At 46.3% G+C, this 17,372-nt stretch overlaps 1 protein-coding gene across 1 annotated transcript in view; it reads left to right on the top strand.

Annotated features, from left to right (window-relative positions):
- The first annotated feature begins 4,968 nt into the window (after positions 1 to 4,968).
- The window catches only part of PDLIM2 (PDZ and LIM domain 2), a 31,493-nt gene continuing 19,089 nt past the window's right edge, over positions 4,969 to 17,372 (top strand). The window contains exon 1 of the mRNA XM_056571061.1: positions 4,969 to 5,185. Coding sequence (XP_056427036.1) covers positions 5,164 to 5,185 — 22 coding nt within the window. The 5' untranslated portion in view covers positions 4,969 to 5,163. The remainder of the gene's footprint in view (positions 5,186 to 17,372) is intronic.

The raw sequence follows: 17,372 nt of genomic DNA, 5'->3' as shown, positions 1-17,372 counted from the left end.
GCCTGTAGCCTATGCTTCCTGATCTACTAGAGTCTACAGTCTTGTTTTATATCTGACATCTGATATGTAAATAAGAGAGTATGTAATCTCCTGCCCGTCTTCATTCCTTCTTAAGACGACAACATTTTTCACTGCCAAGGTTGGTGACTATGATCTCCATCAATTTCAAATACATATATACTATAATATCTGGAAATTTTCTCAACACACAAATTTATATTATTTCCCTGAATCCTAAAACTGATAGATAGTAGGTACTGCTTAGGATACACAGTGAGACTCCCACCAAAGGAGTTTAACACCGGTTGTCCAGATTAGGAAACTCATTTTGGTATAGGGAATTAAAAGGAAGATGCGGTCCCCGCCTCTCAATCTTTCTGGCAAGAATGGCTATAAAAAGCGTATCCTGCCCTGGAAGACCTATTGTGCATTGCACAGGCATCCCACTAATTTGAATGAGAGCTGTGTAATGCTTACATTCACCTGTGGTGGCGCTGCATGTTTAATGAGCACTTAGTACCAAATTTTGCTATAGATTACAACTGATCCCTGAGGGTCTTAGCTGGGGATGGAGGGATGGAATTTGTGATCAGCATATTATAGTCTATCAAGTAGGACTGAAGAAGGACACGCTTAGTTAAATGTGTCCATACATATGCAGTAAAGCCAGGACTTGTGGCACGTAAAACCAGCATAAGGCTCTGTTTACACTGTGTGTTTTAGTTACATTCTTTGTTCTAAATGGTGAACATTTAGGAGATACATGTGTAATGTCCCAGTACAGAACATAGTTCTGTACTACACTTAGGCCCTGTCAGGTTGAGTCCCTCAGTGTCCTAGGGGCTCTCCTGCCGTGTCTCCCCCATAATGAAGTTAGAGTTACTATGTCCAGCCAGTACAAGGTTATGTATTATGTGTATATACAGTATAAAGGACCTTTGGAGGACCAATGTAATTGTCTAAAGGACCTTTGGAGTTATCACATGTTATCACATGTTACCCAGAGAGAACCAGTTAAACACATGACCTGCAGCTTGACCTATGGGCTTCTGACTCAGCCCCCTTTATAAGAGGGGTGGCCATTACAATCACTCTCTTACTCCAGACCTTTGCTGAGGCACAGCCCCAAGCACAGACACCTCAGATCCAACATCCAGTACACCTGGAGGCCACAAGCCTGCATATGTCAGTAAGTCCAGCTATCTATGTCTACTGCCTCTACCTACAACCAAGTAAAGTTACCAGTCAAGTCAATTATAGTCGGAGTGGCTGCATAGAAGACTGATCCAAAAGTATTGCAACCCCAAGCAAGCTGCAGGGCCCTTTCCGTGTCACTGGCTGACTCTCTGGGATTCTGGCCTAGCTGTAAAGACTATAACAACTGTCTGAATTCAGTAAAGCTACCGTTAACACTTACCTGGTCTTGGACTATTATTGCCCTGCCTAACCTTGGGATAGCGGTGCTACCATTCGAGTGGTTACCGGAAAAAACCCTCTGGCGTCACGAACATTAGGGGTTACTAACATCTTGCCCCTGGGGTTAATACCATCTGCCCCATCCACCTACACTCTTCATGCCCCGCGGTCACCCCACATCTCGGGGTCACCACACATGGGAGTTTGCCAACAAAAACAGCAAACACATGTTAAAAACAAAAATGCACAGTGGGAACCCCCCCCCCCCCCCCCTTTATATGATGTTAAAGTATTTTTAAGACCACACCTGTTTCAGCCACTCAAGCACAGCCGGCACTTCAGGACGCATTGTTATTATTCTCTTGTGGACCTGATGAAGGCACATGTGAGTGCTGAAACGCGTTGTCCTTTAAAAACATTTCAATAAATTGTCCTGTGCAACCGTGGCGTTTTGAGTCCGTCCTTTGACAGCAGGAGCGCTCGACACAATTCCCCATCTTTATCTACCCATTCTCCGTCTATCATTCCGTACCCTAAGGGACACAGATAGGGGAGATAGAGCTGCACACTGCATCCACTAATCTCTACCCACACCTCCCAACAGTGTTGGGCTTACACTATTGCATCCCCTCAGCAGGTCGGTACAGCACATTAGGGGAGGTGGTGGGTCCCCTACCCCCCCCCTTTTTCCCCCCACAAACAGCATATGAGAGAGCGCCCCGTTGTTTTTTCTCTCTTCTGTCTTCTACCTGTTATGGAGTAATGTAATTGGCTAGGGTTACACGGCACTATTTGGATGTATGTGAATTGCAGTAAAATTGGGCCAGACAGGGTGGAAAGGTTGTCTGCACGCTCATAGGGGAACACTAAGGCTGTGCCACATTGTAAAGCTGGTGACCAGAAGTCGCCATGTAGCCCTATCTTTATGCTGTCATTAAATGCAATGTTGGGAGGTATAAAATGCTTGTATCACATAATATACATGGGTGTTATTATCTATTATATCATCCTGTCATATAATACATATGTATGTCTTATATAATTATAGAGTGAGGTTCGTGTGAACGTAGCATTCGTCCTGCAGCGGATGGCCCCTATTCTGCAAAATATCAATGCTCCCGGTGCGGTTTTAAGGAAAGGAATGGGACTTTGTTGGGGTGTGCAGCATAAATATAGACATCTGACATGAGAAGGAAGCGAAGGGCTCAGGGGGTTAGGAGAAAAATTCTGGAGCAGATGAGGAATTTGCACCAGACATTAGGAGTCACAGCTCTGTGTCCTCTCAAACTTCTGGCAAAGTAATAGGAATCAAATGAGCAGAACGGCAGGGAGAAGCAGGTTCAATAGACAGGATGGATGCGAATCGCAGAGCGGAGGTTTCTGAGAAATATGACCGTGAAATGGTTAATTTCTCTGAAGGAGAAGAAGCTGCGTGCATAATTTGTTTTATGTGACCTGTAGATAGAATGACACACCTAATGGTAAAGGGAAGTGGTGCACAGGAGGTCCATTATTAGGAAAACTGCTTTTTACAAAATGATATGTTACAAGGCCTGTCTACTTGGGATGCTGTCAATCAAACCTGGAGCTCAAATGCTACATTCAGACACAATAGACTCCTATAGCACAGAATTGTTAACCTATTGGTGCTCAAAGTGGGAGACTTATAAAAGACATTCTCCACCTGGAAAATCCCTCATTGTTAGAAGGGTCACTTGACTATAAGGTCATGTTCATGCGGCCAATTCCGCGTGGATTGTCCGCCCGGAAAACACGAGCGGCCATCTGCATATTTGATTCTTCCGGTGAGCGCAAATGAACACTTGGAAATGCGCCGTCTCATAGACACCAATGCATTTCCGTGCGGAATCCACAGAAAGAATAGACGAGTCTATTCAAGTACAAAATTCATCTGCCGAGCGCTGTGTGCAGAGGGCAGCAGAATCCCATTAAAATCAATTGGACTCTGCTGCAGTGGAATTTTCAAGCAGAATAGTCCCATGGAATTTCCCCAGAAATTCAGCTGTCAGAACATGGCCTTTGCCTGAACTCCATGTGATCAGCTGTTATCTATGAGAAAACCTGGCAGTATGTGTCAATTTCCCTGTAGAACCACCATAGGGGGCGTTGAGCATTACACAGTGCCCAATGGGATGTCCGTGTGATACAAGATATTTTTATACATTTTCAATATGCAAGGTTCTCCAGAGCTAAAGTGGCCATACATTTAAATAAGACCGGTCCTCCAGAGAAAGGGTGGCCAAACTGATGGGCCAATTTTTTTTTCAGCTTATCCATCCTAGAACAATAGGGTTAGGTAAAAGTTGCCCAACCCTTCTCTCCACAGACTTCATTTGTCAGTGGAGAGTTGGGAGGTGGCCATTTACCAAAGGCTGTCCGGGCATGCTGGGAGTTGTAGGTTTGCAACAGCTTGAGACACCCTGGTTGGAAAACGCTCCCTTAGACAGTTGGCCAGAGGTGGTGGGTTCGGGGCCAAAGATAGTGTCTGATCAAACTTTTGGTAAAATTTCCTGGAAAAGTCCCGGGACTGCCCTGAAGCGAATGGGACATTAAGCACTGATTCATGGAAATTCTGAAGTGTGAACTTACACTTAGAAATCTCTCCATGCTAATTTGGCCAAGCTGCATGAAAATCAAAGCGCAAGTTCTGTTTTAATGCAATATGGATACATCTATTCTACAGGTGATATGGCACTTTTTTAGGCAACGTATGTGGCAACAATGGTTTTACTTGTTTGCTTTTTCTGGTTAAACCAGCCACCATACTTGTCACAGAAGTTTAATATAGTATTAAGGATATACTGTAATTCACTATGTGAACTAAGCACCTATGACCTGATGTACTGCTGCCACCCCCTCCCTGATTCTTTACTTCCCTAAGTTATGGAGATTCTCGAAATATGATGACAGATCGGTAACAATATTGTAGCCAGGAGATAACATGAAGTTGTGGAATCCTCAGCTCCACGGGGATCATAATGGTTCTCTGTCGCCGTGCATGTACATGTCTCTCATGTGATGTATATGGGAGACAGCCAAGTCAGCAACTCCCTTAGGGTATGTTCACACGGTGTTAAAAAAAAAAAAGGAGGCTGGAAATTGTGCTCTGTATTTCTCTTGAGATCAATGCCAAAATACATGTGTAACTTCCAATTGTTCTTAGCTTTTGCACTTGTTTTTCTGGCTTGTATTTGACGCATATTTTTGAGCGTTTTTTTGTTTGTTTTGTTATAAAGCCTAACACATTATGGGTGGAATAAGTTACAGGTCCTTCTCTTTTTATAGGACGCAGTTTATAAATATGCATCATGTGAACAATGGTGTATATCCCTTATCAATAGGCTGTGTACTAGGAGCAGAAGCCTAAATACACATAAAAAACATAGGGGGAGATTTATCAAAACCTGTGCAGAGGAAAAGTTGCCCATAGCAACCAATCAGATCGCTTCTTTCATTTTTAACAAGGCCTCTCTAAAACGAAAGAAGTGATCTGATTGGTTGCTATGGGCAACTGGTCAACTTTTCCTTTGCACAGGTTTTGATAAATCTCCCCCATAGAGAATATACCTAAATTAGAGTCGATCATTCATGCATAGCCACCTCTTCTCTTGTGGACTACATAGGGTCACCTAATATCGTTCAGGAAGGGTGGGTGGCGAACGCCCCAAGGCATGTGCCCAATGTGCCCTTTCTGTACTTCAGACCTGTTTATCATGGGTCAGACCAATGGAAATCTATCTGATATCAAGTGAGTGGAACTGGACAGCAGTACCAGACACAGCCCATTCACAAGAGTGGCGCTATTTCTCACACAACCCCTTTTACTCTATAATCCATTGATTTCTCAATTGAACTCTATGACACTGTACAGTGATCCCTCAACTTACAATGGCCTCAACATACAATATTTTCAACATACAATGATCTTTTCTGGACCATTGTAACTTGAAACCAGACTCGACATACAATGCTACAGACAGTCCAGATCTGTGAAACCTGTCAATGGCTGGAAGAACCGACCAATCAGAATGGACATTCACTGGTAAAACCCCTGTATTACTGAAGTGTATGCACTGACTGGTGTCTGGTAGTGCCCACTACAGTACAGGGAGGTATTACATGTTCTGTACTCTTTACCTGTGCCAGGGTTAGCTGCTCCTTTGGACACCAGGTGAGGGCGACTCCATGTTACTTTTTTAGGACATTGTGTACTGTACAGGACCCTGAAGAAGCTCCCGTCCTCTACATAGACCAGTGTTTGCCAACGAGGGTGCCTCCAGCTGTTGCAAAACTACAACTCCCAGCATGCCCGGACAGCCAAAGGCTGTCCGGGCATGCTGGGAGTTGTAGTTTTGCAACCGCTGGAGGCACCCTGGTTGGGAAACACTGACATAGACAGTGATTTACAGCTCCCAGCAGATCTTTATTACTTTTATATGTAAGGATTTGCTTTATCTGTATTAGTTATCTACTTATTTTTCTATAATCCTCACCTTTTCCTATTTTTGGATGACATTTTGGTAACTTCAGAACCAATTACCAGGTTTCCATAGAGTTCTGGTCTCAACATACAATGGTTTCAACATACAATGGTCCTCCTGGAACCGATTAATATTGTAACTTGAGGGAGCACTGTAATATCGCTCTCTTTCCCGCCAGTGTTTCCCCTGTTCCCTTCTATCTCCCTGTGTCTGTATCTTACACCTTAGTTTACATAGATGTAATGTCCCCATTCTCTTCCCACGTCCCTGCCTCTTCTCATCTTCATATTGTTTCCATGCAGCTAAGATCTGCCCACCCTAGGTGTGGCTCCCTCCATATGTCTTACGTAAGGGCCCTACCTCCACCTGTCACTGTGCCCACTGCCTTCGGCATAGTTGCAGGGCGAGGTGGCAGTGGTGGAGATGCCGGCTTACATTCCACATTCACTCAATATGAATCAGATTCTATGGATGAGACTGTGACCCGATCGACCCGCAGCACTGAATGTAATGGCTAAACATTTTACATAACAGGCTGCAATGATACAGTAATATATATATATATATATATATATACAGCTCAACCCCTGTATAGCTCACATATCTGTATACATGTACTATTCTGGACTGGAACATTCTGGTACCAAATGAGGTTAGGAATATATGGCGATGGTAAATTGTGGTAAAACATTTACTGCAAAAATTGCTGCACAATCCTATCAGGATTTTACAGTGATCGACAGGGCCCCCATAACAGTGACAATTACAGACAAAACCCCCATAACAGTAATTGAAAGAGGACCCACATAACAATGCCAGCCACAGGACACTTATAACAGTGTTAATTAGAGACAGAAACCCCCATAACAGTAACTGCAAGAGGACCCCCATAACAGTGCCAGCCACAGGACACGTATAACAGTGGTAATTAGAGACAGAAACCCCATAACAGTAACTGCAAGAGGACCCCCATAACAGTGCCAGCCACAGGACACGTATAACAGTGGTAATTAGAGACAGAAACCCCATAACAGTGACTGCAAGAGGACCCACATAACAGTGCCAGCCACAGGACACATATAACAGTGGTAATTACAGACAGAAACCCCATAACAGTAACTGCAAGAGGACCCCCATAACAGTGCCAGCCACAGCACACATATAACTGTGGTAATTACAGACAGAAACCCCATAACAGTAACTGCAAGAGGACCCCCATAACAGTGACAGCCACATGACACATATAACAGTGGTAATTAGAGACAGAAACCCCATAACAGTGCCAGCCACATGACACATAAAACAGTGGCAATTACAGACAGAACCCCCATAACAGTAACTACAAGAGGACCCCCATAGCAGTGCCAGCCACAGGACACATGTAACAGTGGTAATTACAGACAGAAACCCCATAACAGTAACTGCAAGAGGACCCTCATAACAGTGCCAGCCACAGGACACATATAACAGTGGTAATTAGAGACAGAAACCCCATAACAGTAACTGCAAGAGGACCCCCATAACAGTGCCAGCCACAGGACACATGTAACAGTGGTAATTACAGACAGAAACCCCATAACAGTCACTGCAAGAGGACCCTCATAACAGTGCCAGCCACAGGACACATATAACAGTGGTAATTAGAGACAGAAACCCCATAACAGTAACTGCAAGAGGACCCCCATAACAGTGCCAGCCACAGGACACATATAACAGTGGTAATTACAGACATAACCCCCATAACATTAACTGCAAGAGGACCCCCATAACAGTGCCAGCCACAGGACACATATAAAAGTGGTAATTACAGACAGAAACCCCATAACAGTAATTGCAAGAGGAGCCCCATAACAGTGCCAGCCACAGGACACATACAACAGTTGTAATTATAGACAGAAACCCCATAACAGTAACTGCAAGAGGACCCCCATAACAGTGCCATCCACAGGACACATATAACAGTTGTAATTACAGACAGAACCCCCATAACAGTGCCAGCCACAGGACACATAACAGTGGCAATTACAGACAGAAACCCCATAACAGTGACTGCAAGAGGACCCCCATAACAGTGCCAGCCACAGGACACATATAACTGTGGTAATTACAGGCAGAAACCCCATAACAATGACTGCAAGAGGACCCCCATAACAGTGCCAGCCACAGGACACATATAACAGTGGTAATTACAGACAGAAACCCCATAACTGCAAGAGGACCCCCATAACAGTGCCAGCCACAGGACACATATAACAGTGGTAATTACAGACAGAACCCCCATAACATTAACTGCAAGAGGACCCCCATAACAGTGCCAGCCACAGGACACATATAACTGTGGTAATTACAGACAGAAACCCCATAACAGTGATAGTGAGAGGATCCCCATAGCAGTCAGACCAACAGGATAGCATACCATAAAATAAAACAGACAAAAATATCTTTAATCCGTGGGTCATTATGATTCCTGTTGTATCAAACATAGGATATTAATTGGTATAAAATGGAAAAACAAAACATACATGATGAAAGTTCTTTTTATAATAATATGTGCTTCAATTCTACAGCTCATCAAAAAACTAAACAATTCCTTTTATTCCCATTTTCCTTATTAATAATTTTTCTTATTTATAGAATCTAGGTGGATATTGAATTATACGGTCTTATTATACATAAACTTGTAATTGTTTTTTTTTTTTTTATAAATCACTATCAAGAATGAAAAAGAAAGAAAGATGACACATTATTTCTTAAGGGTGTTTATAATTTGTCCGACAATTCAGGGCATCAGTCATATGGGCATGAACTTAATTTTAATAATGGGAGTGATAATCAAGTGATGGGCGGGATTATACATGGGGGGGGGGGGGTACATTGAGGGGCACATATGCCTAATACACACCCCCTGACTGTATAATCTCGCCATCACACCATTATTAAAAATAAGTTCACGCCCATCTGACTGATTCCCTGAATTGTCAGATAAACTATTAACCCCCATATCTTATATCTTGGGAACAGAAAGGTCTATCAGGAAACTGTAAAAAGGTGCGTGATCTGGACTCCCTAAGATATTTAATGATAATGCTGCAATCTAATTTGGGTTGACCACCGGTCCTGTTCAAAGGAATAGTCCAGGGAAGTGAACTTATTAGACACTTATCCCCTTTATACAGCATAGGGGTTAATTGTCTGATCGCGGGGGATCTGAGTGTTGGGACCCCCGTGATCTCCTGTAGGGATTTCCTTCTACTTACCCGTCCTTGGGGGACCTTACTGGATGAACCCAAATGATGGCTAGCTCAGCCAATCACCGGCTGAGGCGGGACATCTGTGCTGACCGGTGATTGGCTGAGTGGGCTGTCACTTGCGTTCATCCAGGAAGGTGGGGGCTGCTCTGCAACGGGGATATGCTAGAGGTCCCTAGAGGTGTAGGGAAATACCTTATCACTTCGTGACGCCAGGGCTCCGTTATCCTATACACGGTCCGAGGTTGGAGACAGCTTCTCCTGGGCCAGACACGGGGAGTAAATAAACACACCGTAAAGTAGATTGATCCTGGTAGCTAGGGTTCTGTCAAGGTCTTGTAGCCTCCCTCGGCCAGGGCATGAACTTCCACCGTGCAGGTGATCCTTGCAGAATGACCGGATTGAATAAATTTGATCTGGGCCTTCCCTTCAGGCTTCTGCACACGACACACCCTAACCACAATGTGGCTCAGCTTACATTGGAGAAGAACTCCCAACTCAGGCAACTCCTTCCCCCCACTACACTATATGGAGAAGAATTTAGGGTTCCCAATGGCAGGCAGGGTCACATGAGGTTCACATGGTTCCTCTCTTAAGGGTACAGTAACACAGAAACAACATACATGAGGAGAACAACAAAATACTTGTTATTAATTTGGGGTAAAGTGCAAAACACAATTAATGGGAGCAAAGCGGAGCGAAGGGGGACCTGGTAGTGGAGCAGCCTAATTTTGAACTGATGCGAGCATAAAGGGTTTCAGGGGTGGCTGGCCCTTTAAGAGGGAATCATGATCAGGAGGTGACATGAGGGGCATAGGGGTCAGGAGTTTAAGGGGAGGAGCCTGGAAAGTGTATTTATAGGCCCGGGGGAGGGGGTGGAGCCCACTCCGGCGGGAGAAGAAGCAGCATGAGGTAACCCCCCACCCCGTGCCTGCTGAGTTTAACTGATGATGGATGTTGAGGCGGGGAGCTCTCCTGTGTCGGTGTGGGAGGCCACAAAGGGGCAGAGTTTTGGGCCCACAGTGTCAGGTCTGGTTGTGGCAGTGGGGACCGGGGTAGTTGCCAGGAGGCAGGAGCGGGAGCCTGTTGCAGCCCCCGGTGGCTGGGCCTGTTGTGGTAGCTGGGGGAGTGTTAGTCTGGTGGTGCCTGCAGCTGCTCCTAAGGAGAAGGTCGGGGCTGATGTGTGCTTGGCAGATGTGGCTAAGGGCGAGGTATATGTGTGCTTTGAGGGGCCGCTGGGGGCCCATTTGAAGCCGGAGGTTAGGGAAAAAATCTGGAAGGACGAAAATGTGGAGATCTTTTCCTTGCTTCCGTTGGAAAAGTTTAATTTGGATCGTAGGAAGCCTGAGGAGAGTAAGAAGGAAGAGGAGGAAAAGCGGCGGTATCTGCCGATATCTCGCTCTTTTTCTAACTGTCTCCAAACTTGGCGAGAAGTCGCCATTTCACTGTTCTGCTTTGTTTTGTTACCTTGATGCAATTGGGGAGGCTTATAGGGTATATGTGGGCATGGCCTGGCTGAGATATGATGAACAGTTCAGGCAGCGGATGGCGGTGCGGCCTTCTATCTGGTGGGACCATAAGAACATTGGGTTGTGGATGCGCCTTATGGCCGCTCTGCGGGGTAGTACTCAGCCCTTTCCAGGGACAGCCAGTGGGGCTTCCGAAGCAGGGCAGTCGGCTGGTATATGGCGGGGCTGCTGCTGGCAGTTCAATGAGGGGCAGTGCAGTGTTGGGGGGCTCACAGTTATGCCAAGTGCTTCAAGTGTGGCAAGGGACGCGCTGCAGAGGCTTCGCAGTCCCGGAGCGATGCCGGTGAAGGTGACCGATATGCGGTTGTTTCTAGGCCAGTATCCAAACAGGGAGGGCGCTGAGTTGTTATTGGCTGGTTTCACAGTGGGATTTCGTATTCCTATTTCAGGGTTGTGTTGTCTGCTTATCGGTTTCCTCAGGTTGTATGGAAAAGCTGGCCAAGGAGGTGGTGCTGTGGCGCATGACAGGTCTGTTTGTGGACCCTTCCTTGTCAGATTTAGTTGTTTCCCCGTTGGGGGTGGTTCCGAAGAAGGAGCTGGGGAAATTTCATCTGATCCATCATTTGTTGCATCCAGCAGGATCGTCGGTGAATGATGGGATTGCTGAAGGCCTGTGTTCGATGTCTTACACATCCTTTGACGCTGCGGTTAAATGGGTGCAGAAGTTTGGCCAGGGTGCCCTCTTGGCTAAAACGGATGTTCAATCGGCATTTCGGTTGTTGGGGATTCGTTGGGGGCTTTGTATTATGTGGATTGTTGTTTGCCGATGGGTTGTTCTATTTCCTGTGCTTGTTTTGAGGCGTTAAGTTGCTTTTTGGAATGGTGAAGCAGGAGTCTGTTTGGTCATCTGTACTTCATTGCCTTGATGACTTTATGTTTGTGGGTCCTCCGGGTTCTCGCGTATGCTCGGTTCTCTTGCATACCATGAAAGAGGTGGCTCGCCGTTTTGGGGTTCCTTTGGCTCCGGACAAGACGGAGGGTCCGGTGACGGTGGTTAAGTTTTTAGGTATTGTTATTGTTTCTGAGAGGATGGAGTGCCGTCTTCCGGAGAACAAGTTGGTTGATTTGCAGGAGTGTGTGGTGAGGTGTTGCTGGTGTAGGAAGGCTCAGTTGCGTGAGGCGCAGTTTTTGTTGGGCAAGCTGAACTTTCCCTGTCGCATTGTGCCAATTGGGAGGGTTTTTTGTCGGAGGTTGGGGTTGACCTTGGCAGGGGTTTCAGCTCTTCATCATTATGTTTGCTTGTCCGCTGAGGTGCAGGACGACTTGGCGGTCTGGGATTCGTTTTTGACTTTGTATAATGGTTGGTCGTTGTGGTTGGCTGTGTTGGTGGATGATGTTGTGGCAGTGGAGTGCCGGGTAGTGGCTGGAGTCGTGGCGTTCGGCTGGGTTGAAGTCCTCCTTGAATTTGGTCCTCCTTGAGCTGTTCCCAATCATCCTGGCGACAGAAATTTGAGGGGATCGGTTGAGAGAGGGTCTAGGTGCAACAATATGGGGGTAGTGCAGGCTATTAACCTTCAGTCGTGTAGCTCGCTGCCGGTGTTGCACTTGTTGCGTAGGTTGGTGTTGCGGGGCCTTGTTCTGAATTCTCACTTTGTTGCTGTGCATGTGCCCGGGGTATTGAACTCCATTGCTGATTCTCTTTCTCGCTTGCAGTGGGACAGGTTTCGTACGTTGGCACCGGAGTCGGAGCGGTGTGCGATCCCTTGTCCCTCGAAGCTGTGGAGCGAGGTCTGGGATCGGCAGCGGAGGTGATCCAGCGACCAGTGCACGTGAACACCTGGGAGTTGTATGCTAAGGTTTGCCGTGAATGGGAGGAACTGTTGTTAGTGGTGGATGTTGACGGTGTAGTGGACGAACCCCGTTCAGAGGGCCTTGCAGAGTTATAGGCGGGGGTTGAGTTCCCAGGTGGATCGTCGCCACCCGGTCTCTTTTGATTTATTGGTTTTTCTTGCTGAACGGGTTGAGGTGGAGTGTCTTGACAGCTATGAGGTTTGGTTGTTTCGTTTGGCCTTTTCTTTGGCATTTTTTGTGGACTTTAGGGTCTCGGAATTGGTGTCTCGGTCGTGGGCGGCGGGGGATGGCTTGCCTTTGCAGACATGGGACTGAGGTTGGGGGTTGTGCGGTGTCGGCTTTGTCTGTCCAAGACAAACCAGGTTGGTAGGGGCCGATGGGTAGTTTTAGATGAATTGGCTGGGTCTCTTGTTTGCCCTGTTCATTGTCTGAGGGCCTACCTGGAGTTTCGCCCTTCCCGTCTGTTGCCTTTGCTCGTGCATGGGGATGGTTCGGCGCTGTTGCATTTTCAGTTTGTCTCCATTTTTAGGCGGTGTTTGGTAGCTATGGGGTTGGTTCCGGGGCAATACAGCTCGCATTCCTTCCGCATCAGGGCGGCTACGGAGGCAGCACATTGGGGGGTAGGGGAGGATCATCTTAAGCGGATTGGTTGGTGGGAGTCGTACAGGTATCACCTCTACATTCGTCCTTGCTTGTTGTAGTCGGGGATGGGGATGTTGTCTGGTTGGGTGATTTCTGTTTGTGTTTATTGTGAGTTTTCTTTTCTTTTTGTCTTACAGGTCAGACCCCCTGTTTAGTTTGGATAGTGGGACATTAGTATGTACGGTAGGGTGCTGTTTAGGTGGATGTTCATCGCGATGGTAGGCAGATGGATGTTAGTCAGTCACTGGCAGTGATTCGGTGGATTGGAGTTGGAGGTATGTTGTGGAGTCGTATGTTGTGAAATGCTGCTTTGGATCGCTCTCCAGATGTGCCGGTGGTCCATTTGGGGGGCAATGATTTGGGGGTGCGTCTTCGAGGGCACTAATTAGAGACAGTAAACTGGATTTTTTGCGTCTCTGGTCTACTTTTCCAGGGCTTGTTTTGGTTTGTTCAGACGTGGTGGCCCGGAGAGTGTGGCACCATGTGTGGTCTGTGGCTCGGCTAAACAAGGCGCGGGCAAAGGCGAATAAGGAGGTGGGGCGGTTTGTTTGTCGCAATGGTGGTATTGTGGTTTGGCATGGTGAATTGGAAGGGGAGCCGAGGGAGTTCCTTCGTCGTGATGGTATTCACTTGAATGCCATTGGCATTGACTTGTGGGCTTTGGCTTTGCAGGAGGGCGTTGAGAAGGCTATTCAGGTGTGGCGGGATGGAAGTGGGTGAAATGTCACACACTTCCATTCTGTGGCAGGTCAAAAGGGGTCCTTGGAGGTATTAATTGCTGGGAATTGCAGAGTTTGGTGAGGTATTAGAGGAATGGTGTTGACAGCTGTTGGGGACACAGCTGAATGGGCCTCCTGGTGGTGTGTCAGGGTCCCAGTAGTTGATGGGAGCAGGCACTAACGCTGGTGGGTGCCCCTGGGTCAGGTGAATGCGGCCAGGGGTAAATTGTTAGTGCCTAGGTTGGTGAGGAAAAGTTGAATGGATTTAGTCCTCCAGGGACCCCTCCGTTGCTTGGGTTATGATTCAAGGAAATGTTTTGAATAAATGTTTGTTTATGATAATACTGTTATATATATTTAAGTAGGTATATGTTAATAAACGGGCCTGACCGGCCCATTTTCACCACAGTTTGTGTCGGGTCATTTATGGGGAAAATGGTGGGTAGTGGAATGGAGTGATGGATTGGTGAGGTATTTTAGTGGGGGAAGGGGGTGGGTCTAACATCCCTCCATGGGTCCAACAGTTGTGCTGCAAGGCTGCCCAAAGCAGTCCGAAGCCACAAGACAGCCTCTGGTGCTGGGACACCACACCTGGACTACCCATCTAAACATTATGTCTAACATTATGTACTCCATCTACTGCCAATAAAAGCTTCAACTTGTTCAACAAAAAACAGACTTTTTATACGACTATGTTGATGACTTATTGAACCTGGTATTGAAGCTCAGATTCATTCATTAGAATTAGGTTCAACTGCTAAAAAAAAAAGACCCTTTTTTTTCTAATCCCAATTTTCTTAGACCTAGTCCATAGAAATACACAAGGTCAGTATCCCAAGGAAGTCCAGCAAATAAATGATGGCCACCAGTAGGAATCTATAGGAACGGTCACATCTAAATATAGAAAGCATCTTATCTGAGCCAGATCCCGTGCCTATAGAATACATGTCCATAAATGTACACTGGAATGTCTCTGCTGCTTTCAAAGTCCCAGTTTATGACAATTAATGGACTTACGATGTGTTTGTTTGATCAGTAGTAACTTTTACTTGGACTCTGTACAGTAGCAATGTCTACAAACAGGCGGCCGTGACCTGTAACATGCAAACTTAGAGAGAAACGAGGGTGCGAGGTGTGTCCGGGGTACCTGTGAGTGATGTATATTTACTGTGCCTTTTTTGTTACAGTGATATGTACATAGTTGCACTGTTTTCTATTCTAAAGATAGGGCAGAGTTTAGGCCTATTTTTGTGTTACATGTCCTGTTCATTTGTTTGATTCTTCGAAGGTTAGAGTTCCACAATGCAGTGGTGCATGCGTTTAGCAACAAGGTGTCGGGGAATTCTCCTATGTGCCATAATGCTGAATGGAGAAGCCTTGTGAGAAACTGTAGGTGGGAGGCATTGTGGTCACATGTGGGGGAGGAGTATAATTTTATTACGGTAGGGTGGCTATGGTGGACCTCCCTGCATGCTAAGTCTTGCTCAGTGTTTTCCAATCAGTGTGTCTCCAGCTGTTGCAAAACTACAACTCCCAGCAGCCTTTGGCTGTCCGGGCATGCTGGGAGTTGTAGTTCTGCAACAGCTTAAGGCCCACTGTTTGGAAAACACTGATCTAGCCATATACATGAGCCATATACTGATCTAGCCATATACTGATCTAGCCATACTCTGATCTAGCCACAACATGGCCAATCGAAGTCCTATGGGACTGTTCCTTTAGTTTTTGTCAGATGAAAAATCCAACATGGTGGTTCAAACTTAAAGGACTATTCCACTTATCCCCTAGCCTAACGATAGAGGATAAGTTTCAGATCGCAGAGGGGGGGGGGGGGGGGTTCCGACAGCTGGGCCCCCCTGCAATCTCCCGTAAGGGGCCCTCGGCTCTTTGCCAAAATAGGGCGTTTTGATCACCCCATGACGCGGCGGCTGTCACGGATGCAGCGCTCCGGCTCTCCCATACAGATGTATTGAGAGGGCGTGTCGGCTGTCGCGTCATATGGTCATCGGGCACGCCCCCTTGCTGCTGACTACTGGGGTCCCATATGGGAGATCGTGGGGGAGGGCCCAGTGGTTGGACCCCCCCCCCCACGATCTGAAACTTATCCCTTATGTTTTCTTATCCCGGAGTACTCCTTTAAGCCTGCCGACAGCCATCACAAACATTTGCGCATAATTTACAGATGATCGTTTGCCGAAATCCCCATAAGTCAAACCATGGTGAGCTAAGAAGACAGAAATCCATGGGGGGGATTTCCTTTATCAAAACCTGTGTAGAGGAAGAGTGGCGCAGTTGCCCACAGCAACCAATCAGGTTGTTTCTTTCATTTTTTAGAGGCTTTTTTAAAAAGTGAAATAAGCTATCTGATTGGTTGCCCCACTCTTCCTCTACACAAGTTTTGATAAATCTCCCCCTACGAGTGTAACTTAAGAACTTTGCCGAAACCACCAGCCTTATCAACTCCTTTAACCATGTTCCAAGCCTCCACATGAGAACCATTATCCTTACGCCATGTGAAAATACTGATACTACAATGCCTGCGTGCCTCTACGTAGTAAAGAAATTCTAAGTTCAAGCAACCCACGATGGGAATTTTTTACTGCACAAAGTGGTCGCTGTTAGACAACCTCACATTGCCAAGTGTTTTCCCCTCTATCCTTGGCGACTTTGGCTGGGACACAGATTGTGCGTCTGAAGACTGCCATGCCATTTTGCAAGGATCGTGCTACACTGAAGCTAATACAGTGATCCCTCAACTTACAATGGCCTCAACATACAATCGTTTCAATATACAATGGTCTTTTCTGGACCATTGTAAGTTGAAACCAGACTCAACATACAATGCTACAGACAGTCCAGATCTGTGAAACGTGTCAATGGCTGGAAGAAACGACCAATCAGAATGGGCATTTTACTGGTAAAATCCCTGTATTACTGAAGCGTATGCACTGACTGATGTCTAGTAGCGCCCCCTACAGTACAGGGAGGTATTACATGTTCTGTACACTTTACCTGTACCAGGGATACTTGCTCCTCTGGACACCAGGTGAGGGAGGCTCCATGTTACTTTTTTAGGACACTGCGTGTACTGTACAGGACCCTGAAGAAGCTCCTGTCCTCTACATAGACCAGTGTTTCCCAAGCAGGGTGCCCCCAGCTGTTGCAAAACTACAACTCCCAGCATGCCCGGACAGCCGAAGGCTGTCCGGGCATGCTGGGAGTTGTAGTTTTGCAACAGCTGGGTGCTCCATGCTTGGGAAACACTTACACAGACAGTGATTTACAGCCCCCAGCAAATCTTTCTTACTTTTATATGTAAGGATTTTTTTTTATCTGTATTAGTTACATACTTAATTTTTCTTTAATCCTCACTTTTTCCAAATTTTTTTGGATGACATTTTGGTGCCTTTAGAACCAATTACCAGGTTTCCATAGAGTTCTGGTCTCAACATACAATGGTTTCAACATACAATGGTCGTCCTGGAACCAATTAATATTGTAACTTGAGGGACCACTGTATAAGTC

Source organism: Hyla sarda, chromosome 4 (assembly GCF_029499605.1).
Source record: "Hyla sarda isolate aHylSar1 chromosome 4, aHylSar1.hap1, whole genome shotgun sequence".
Classification (NCBI taxonomy): domain Eukaryota; kingdom Metazoa; phylum Chordata; class Amphibia; order Anura; family Hylidae; genus Hyla; species Hyla sarda.
Note: the sequence above shows the minus strand (reverse complement) of the source record. Positions and strands in the feature narration are given on the sequence as shown.